Source organism: Dipodomys merriami, unplaced genomic scaffold (genome assembly GCF_024711535.1).
Source record: "Dipodomys merriami isolate MVZ:Mamm:240054 unplaced genomic scaffold, mDipMer1.0.p SCAF_20, whole genome shotgun sequence".
NCBI lineage: Eukaryota > Metazoa > Chordata > Mammalia > Rodentia > Heteromyidae > Dipodomys > Dipodomys merriami.
The window spans coordinates 29,092,854-29,100,674 of record NW_027203382.1 but is presented as its reverse complement, the minus strand read 5'-3'; the positions used below and the strand labels follow the sequence as shown (position 1 = coordinate 29,100,674).

Sequence of the window (7,821 nt, the reverse complement as noted above, 5' to 3'; positions counted from 1 at the left end):
TAGTGCTCTACCACTTGAACCACAGCACCACTTCCAGTTTTTCTGGTGGTTAATTGGAGATAAGTCAGGGTTGGCTTTGAACTGCGATCCTCAGATCTCAGCCTCCTGAGTAAGTAGGATTACAGGCATGAGCCACTGGCGCCCGACTAGAGAAAGTTTTTAAACATGAATACTTTAGCCCATCTTTGTTACAACTGTTAAACCTTAAACCCCAAAGATTACATCATTATATACTATGACCCACTTTTCCATAAACAATTATGAAAGCTATGATTAGCTTTGTAAACAACTTTGCTGTGTCCACACAGATCAGTGTCACCAAAAAAAGAAACTATCTACTAGGCAAACAATTTTATTAACCTTTTTTTCAACCTTTATTCCCAGGCTTTATCAGCTTCATTAGCTGCAAAGAATGAATTTTGTATAAGCAAAAACTGAAAAGAGCTGCAGTGTCCAGGGGGCTTGGGCTTAAAAATATTAAGAGATCTAGATTTTATCAGACCCATAAACAAAAGAATTTTAAAAAGCAGTCATATTATAAAATAGCAGCTCCTGTAACTTCTTCAAGTTATATCTTCTTCAGAAGTTGACTCAATTCAGTTTGCCTCATTCTTAGAAGCCTCATCAAAATTCTCCACAAGATCTAGAAAAGGGAAAAAAAACAATTCTAAAGTCAACCTCCAAATAATTATAGCTTTATAGGTGATAAATGCTATAATTTAAAGGTGTCATTTTTAATGAGACTGTTATCCATTTGACATTGCAAAGTGTGTTTTAGAGCTTTTGTGTAAATTGACAATAAGCATCCTGCTTACAGAATGTCTTTCTCCTAACACCTCCCACTACAAGAATTAAACAATATGGGCTGGGAAGGTGGCTCAGTGGTAGAGTGCTTGCCTTGCATGCATGAGGTCCTGGGTTCGATTCCTCAGCACCACATAAACAGAAAAAACCAGAAGTGGTACTGTGGCTCAAGGGGTAGAGCCCTAGCCTTGAGCTGAAGAGCTGAGGGAAAGCACCCTGGCCCAGAGTTCAGGCCCCATACACTGATTGATGAGTATGTGTGTGTTGTGTGTGTGTGTGTGTGTGAAGGTATGTATATGAAATACCACACCATACACTTTAATATTTCCTTGGTTCCTATGATTCCTGTCTGAAGGATTCAAAGTGTCAGCATTTATGAATCCCCTGTCCAATACAAATTTGCTTTACATCAAGGTAAATTGGCTATAGGTGGTGGTACATGTCTGAAAGGCAGAAGATTGAGTCACACTGGACTACACTGTGTGACCTTTCCCCTATAAAAAGAATCCAAGTAAATTATCCAATAATGAGAAAAACGCCTCATGGTTGCCAAAGGAGTTATTCTGCTTCAGATTTTGGAACAATCATATCCCAAGATTTTGAAGCAATTCTCCATGTCTTCTTATAAATTCAGGGATTCCTAGATAACTTATGGTGTGTAGTTAGTTATACTTAGATTACAATATATGTAATTATTTGTATCTCCAACAGAAATAAGCCCAAACCTAACTCCTAGTTAATTAACACATTATTTTCCTCATTCTAAGTGAGGTGTTTATTGCTCATCCTCCCTTCAATTATCCTACCCAAGGTAACTGGACCTGAAAAGCCCCTTATTCTCCCTTGCTACAGTTCTTTACGTTAGACTACAGTGAAAAGCTTTACCTGGAACTTCATCATCATCATCCTCACCAGTAGCAAGTGGTGCTTTTCCATCCACAGCTGTACAAGAGAAACGTACATGTAACATATATATCCCTACAGTCTCAACATACATCAACCAAATATCAAACATATATTCATATGACAAATGAAATCGAGATTTCACCAAGTACCAAATATGAAATCGAGATTTCACCTAAGTACCAAATAACATGACATTCTGATCTGTACTAATGACCACTATGTAAGTAATAGCTAATACAAATAATAGCTAACAAAAAATTTCCAGCTATTCTTTGAACTCTTCTGGCCAACCACAGTTCTTGAGAGCACATTACCTACACAGCAAAATGATGGTTAAGACTTAAATTGGGGAGGTGTAAAATCAAGGCCATCTTCTCAAGTATCTTTATTCAGAACTTACTCAAAAAACATTTACTGAAATAACTCTTAGTGAAGCATCCACTTTTATCACACAAAATGTGAACTATAAACTACACCCGAGAGTTAAGATTACATAGTATCTTCCCTATATCAATACTTGGTGGGATACTTCAAAAGCCTACTCTTGTCCTGGAAAGCTAAGACTAATACCTTTAAATGTTTATGTGACAAAAAAAGTGTAAACCAACGCATAGTTTGTCAACTCATGGAAAATCATGGTGACTAACTTAGTCATAAACCTCTTCTACCTTGCTTCTGTATTCAAATTTTAAAGGAAAAACTTGAAGTTACTACATCCCCTAATATACACTTCCTCAACTCATTTTCTTCCCTGAACAAAATCTCACACTGTAATTTAAAACACCAAAATACTGGCAGGTTATCTCTTTAAAATTAATATGATTTCTGATACAATTGAAGAAACCCAAAACTACAGTCATAATTTATTGTGTGTCCAAATAACTAGAAGAGTCCAGGTCTCAATACAAAAATGACATGTAAATGGAAATACTAATTATGTAATGTATTTTATTTTATTTTGTTTTTATTTATTTATTTATTTTTTGTCGGTTGTGGGGCTTGAACTCTGGACCTGGGCACTGTCCCTCAGCTCTTCAGCTCAAGGAGAGCGCTCTACCACTTGAGCTACAGCGCCACTTCCGGTTTTCTGGTGGTTTATTGGAGATAGGAGTCTTAAGGTCTCTCCTGCCCGGGCTGGCTTTGAACCGTGATCCTCAGATCTCAGCCTCCTGAGTAGCTAGGATTACAGGCGTGAGCCACCAAGCGCCCGGTCATGTAATGTATTTTAATAAATTCTAAGTTATGTTGCTAGCAACAAACCCAAAATTAACATTTTAATAATTTCCAGCTAAAAAGGTAAAAAGCATCAGTCTGATTCAAAATAAGCAAACTAGCTAAGTGGTCATAGCAAATGTAAACACTGTAAACATTGGCTTAAAATCAGTTACAAATTTTCCAAGTCTAAAGAAATTCTTAGCAAGTCTGACCCCTGAGATCAAAGAAACAAGTTATTCAAGTTACCCCCAGTAAATTCCCTGTCAGAACACTCACATTGTTTGGGCAGAGCTTCAGCCAGTCTCCTTAAACTAGTCAGACTGTCTGCACCAAGCTGGTTCAAGATGCTGGGAAGCATTTCTGTCAGCTGCTTTGTCTCAGCATGGCCTGTAATGGTGAAAGTATTTGCTGCCAAAGATGCCTGAACTTTAGGGTTGTTAAAGTGGATCACTGTTCCTTGGTTTGTAAACATATTCACCTATAAAGAAAAAAATAAATCAGCAATGTCCACCAAAGTCTCTTTTTATTAAACAAAAACTCAAGTCTGGTTAATGAATTTAGTATTTCATTTTGAAGCATAGGTAAAAATTTTCCTGGACTCTAATGTGCAATCAAGTAACTTTCAGACTTATCAATCTCCCCAATCTTCATTTATAGGATAGAAGCATAGGACAGGAGGTGGGACTAATGCTTACAGTGCCAGCCAGGAAGTAAAAGCTGAGTGAGAGCAAGGAGGCCCTGAGATCCCCCAAATGGGGAAGAGAGTGCAGAAGCATGTCTAATACTTTGCTAACAAATGAGAATTGATGCATAGACATCAGAACATTCTCCAGCCAAATTCTGTTTGATATTTACCTCCTCAATACCAGAGATATTGTTCACTCCTAACTTCTTTAAGGAGAACTGAAGTTTTTTGTCATCTGCTGTAGCTGTTCTATGAACCACCTTCTTCTTTCTACGAGCAGTTCCCTAGTAGGAGGAGAAAAGGACAAAAAAGTACATTCATACAATAGAAATAAACATCAAAGAGGAATAATTTCTAATTCAGACCTTTGGTTCTATACTATACTATACTATAATCACAAACTACAGTTGAACAGATGAGATAAAGATGGAAGAAAAATAGATGAAAGGAAAGGACCTGTCTACAAATCCTTAATGAATTCTAGTATTTTCATGTTGTCAGGTATGGAGGTCTTTTCAAAGTCCTAGTAACCAAGTCCTTTTATAAACTCTAGGTGATCAAAGTAGATAGTCACAGGAAAGACATAAGTGTATGATGCAATCACATGAATGTGTATATACACTTCTGTAACACCTAAGGTCCCCAAGATCTGTCTGGTATCTAATATGCTGCTCTTGAACATACCTCCTTAATCAGGTAAATCTCTTCTGCTCTTCAAATACGCTATGATCCTAGAGCATGCATGTGTCATTCCTCTCTTCCCCTAACATCTATGTAGCTCCTCCCTTACATATATTTCTGCTCTTTGTATCACCAGGTCTTTCTCAACCACCCAATATAAAACAACAAAACCCAGACTCACTCATTCTATGCTGGTTTACTTTTCCTTCTTCATTATTCCTAAGTGCAAAAGACAATACAATATCTATCTGCCCTCTCTGGAATGCAAGCTCCCAGAAGCCTTCTTTCTGTTTAATGCTAAAAATTTTCAGTATCTAGCTCACTGATACAGAGCTTAATCAGTAAATACTCAAGGAAATTATAAGCAGCCAACTACATCAGCCTACTCTTCTTTATCTATTACTTTCCTCTTCAAAACATTGTGTTCTGTTTCTAATGTAAATCCTACCATTACCCCCCCCCCACACCCCATCTTTTATTTTACAATATTGAAAACAAGCCTATCTCCAATACAAGTTTTAAAGCCCCCACCGCATGGACTTTACACCTAGTATTAAAGATAATAAAAGCTTAGACAACTCATAAGAAATATCAACAGACTAATATATACACACATTGCTTACCAAATCCTCATAAAAAAAATGTAATAATCACAATGAGGTGATCATGCAGATAATCTATTTTCCAGAGATTTTCTACAGGATTCTTACATAGCATACATTTCACAATTGTAGAGATCAATTTCTTAATGACATTATTACCAATGTTTTGATTAGCTCCCAAAATAAAAGACTATTAAGATATTTATCTCCAAGTAATACCTGCTATTTTCTCTAGGGCAAAACACACTCACTGAAATTTACATCCTATGATAATGTTTTTACAATGATAACAGAAATACTTCTCTGTAAGTTTTATGCTTTATCCTTTACCAGATTTAAAAATCCTTCGAAACTGCAATTTTTGAGTGGTGCCTCTGAAAACTGAAAGCCTAAAGATTAGAGTGACAAACTTGTACAGACATTACTCCTAGAACAGTATGAAAAAAAAATGATTATTGACACCAACATGGAATACATAAAAGGACCAGAATGAATGTGGGATGTGTTTCTGGCACCCAAAGGTGACGATATGTATCATCAACTGTGGAAAAAATAAGAAACACCTAATGTTTGTGTTGCAGGTGTAGATAGTGAAGACTACAAGCATCACCAAAAGAAAGGGAAAAAAAACCCAGGATATTCACTGTTGGTCAAATCCAGTTAACTTGCCAGAGCTGCATCTTAACAATTTAATCTGGACCTTGGGCTATCTCACAGCAAACTCTAGGTGAAGGCATAAATGCTTAAAGTTGGGAAAATTTAATAGGCAATAAACTTGTACTACAGAAGACTCACAAGTTTTATCAAGTAAAGACACGCTCTGTTTCACCAAGCTGCCACACCTAACTAAACACTAGGAATGTGCTAGCACAATAGAAACTATAACTAGGTATAACTACTGTATACAGTAGACTAAGTTAGCTAGCAAGCAACCTAAAAACCAAGTTCAAAAAGAATTGGCATGAAGAGAATCAATGTCTACCAGGAAAAATCAATTAACCAAAATCTGATCCGTTAAAATTCAGTACTTTCCTCAGTTTTACCAAAATTGCAAAGTGAGAAAAGGACATCTGCTTAGGTAATATTTTCAAATTATAAGTCATTGCTGTTAAAAACTCCCAAAATATTATCTATTAGGAAGGTGGCAAGTATCCTAATATACAATTACCCTGAAGGGAATTAAGTACAGAAAACATTAAAGTCTTAATTTTAAAAGGTAAAGTATAACAGGAAAAAATGTACCAAGGAACTTTAAAAAAAATAAGATGAAGATGTATTATAGTTCAATGTTAGTGGGTTGCCTGGCATGTGCTAATCATGTGTTACATACAACCTGGCTTCCCTCCCTAGAACAGCCGACAACCACCAAAACTCGACTTTACACAAGGGTATTGTGTGCACAATGCCTTAATTGAAATGACGGTTTTTTTCCTACTGCTAAATTTAGGAAACATTTCTACTCTTATTTATACACTGTAGCACTAAAGACTACATAAATGCGATTTTGTTTTTTTAAGTTTTAAGGATCCTTCTCTATTCACGTGCTTGCTCACCCCGGCCCTCCCTCCCATTCCCCCACCCCGCGAATCCTCAAGTTAGGCAAAGTAGTGGAAATCGATCCAAAGGGAATTTCAAAAGGAAAAACAAAAAACGAGTACAACTTACTTTCCCACCAATGCGCACTTGTGCCTGCAGTTTGGCGAGTTTTTCTTGGTTCATGATAGTTTCTTTCATCTAGAAAGGAGAGAAAAAAAAGCAAAAAAAAAAAAAAAAAGGAAAGAGGAAATCCTCAGCGAAGAAAGAAGATTGGGCTGGCTCTAGCATTCCACGCTCGTTATTCCCCCAGCCTCCAGCAGGAGAATGCACACCCGACGCAGGCCCCGGGCCTGGGTCCCCCCACCCCGCTCCAAATCTCGGCTCCCACGGAGCTCCAAACCCTTCTCCCCACCCCTCCCTCCGCTCCCTCCTCCTCCTCCTCCTCCTCCTCCCCCCCCAGGCCCAGAACAAGGGCTCGGACCCGCGCCCGGCAGCGCTCCCCACCCCGGCCCCGGCCTGGCCTCGGCCTAGCCAGGGCCTAACCCGGCCCGGCCACTCTCCGCACGCCTCGCGGTACCTGAGGCTCCTGTCCTCGGGTTCCGCCGCGGGGTGGAGGAAGAGACGGCGTCGCCTCGCCCCCAGGGCCGCCGCCCCTGGCTCGACCTCGCCCCCGAGAGTCGGCCTGAGCCGGGGCGCCCGTCCGTCGCATCGCCTTGCTCTCCTCAGCCCTGTCCCTCCCTGTCTCGCTCCTTCCGGGAACTTCCCGCCCCCGTTCCCGTCCTCCTCCCACGACGGCGTCCAGAGCCTTTTTTTGTACCTTGTCGGAGCGGAAATGGGGCCGCGCGGGGGATTAGGGTTGGCGCTCAGGGGGTCTCGGGCAGACCAGCTGAGATTAGGCGCACACACGCGGGGACGCAAGATGGCAGCTAGAGGGAGACAGGAAGTGACGCACGCCACTTCCGGTAAAAGTCAGGAAACTGACTTCGCCTCACGGCCACTGCGCAGTCGCAGCTCTGGTCCCGTCGGGTCGGCTCCGAAACCCGCGCCGGCTCTGTGTCCCTTGTAGCCGCGGCCGGCGGGAGGCGGCCGACGGGCGCGATCCCGGCCCGGGCTGAGCCTCCACCCCCGACCTCACCCTCCCCTCTGCCCCCTACAGTCCGGGGAAAGGCCGGAGTGGTCCGAAAGCCGGGCCTCCGCCGTGTGGTTCAGTCTGTGTCCGGCTCGGAGGCGGAGGGCCGGCCTAGGCCGCTGCCCCGAGCTCGCGTCCGCCCCTCGGGCCGTGTGGACTAGAGAACTGTCAAAAACACAGACCGATCTCGCTTTTCTAAGGCGGATGGTTTGCTAGCTGCCGGGACGTGTCCGGGCTCCTTCGGAACGGCTGGCGTCTCTAGG

General features: G+C 41.3%; 1 protein-coding gene across 2 annotated transcripts; it reads right to left on the bottom strand.

Moving 5' to 3' along the window:
- Window positions 1-336: 336 nt before the first annotated feature.
- On the bottom strand, window positions 337-7,387 carry Btf3 (basic transcription factor 3). 2 transcript variants are annotated; one of them, XM_070031339.1, is made up of 6 exons: window positions 7,247-7,387; window positions 6,559-6,627; window positions 3,781-3,894; window positions 3,202-3,403; window positions 1,690-1,746; window positions 337-643 (listed from the first exon to the last, which is right to left on the bottom strand). In XM_070031339.1, the coding sequence occupies exons 2-6, from the start codon at window positions 6,625-6,627 to the stop codon at window positions 597-599; spliced, it is 489 nt and encodes a 162-aa protein (XP_069887440.1). In that variant the 5' UTR covers window positions 7,247-7,387; the 3' UTR covers window positions 337-596. The 2 variants fall into 2 exon arrangements, with proteins under 2 accessions (XP_069887440.1, XP_069887439.1); XM_070031338.1 differs by lacking the exon at window positions 7,247-7,387 and adding an exon at window positions 7,007-7,231.
- Between the last annotated feature and the right edge of the window lie 434 nt (window positions 7,388-7,821).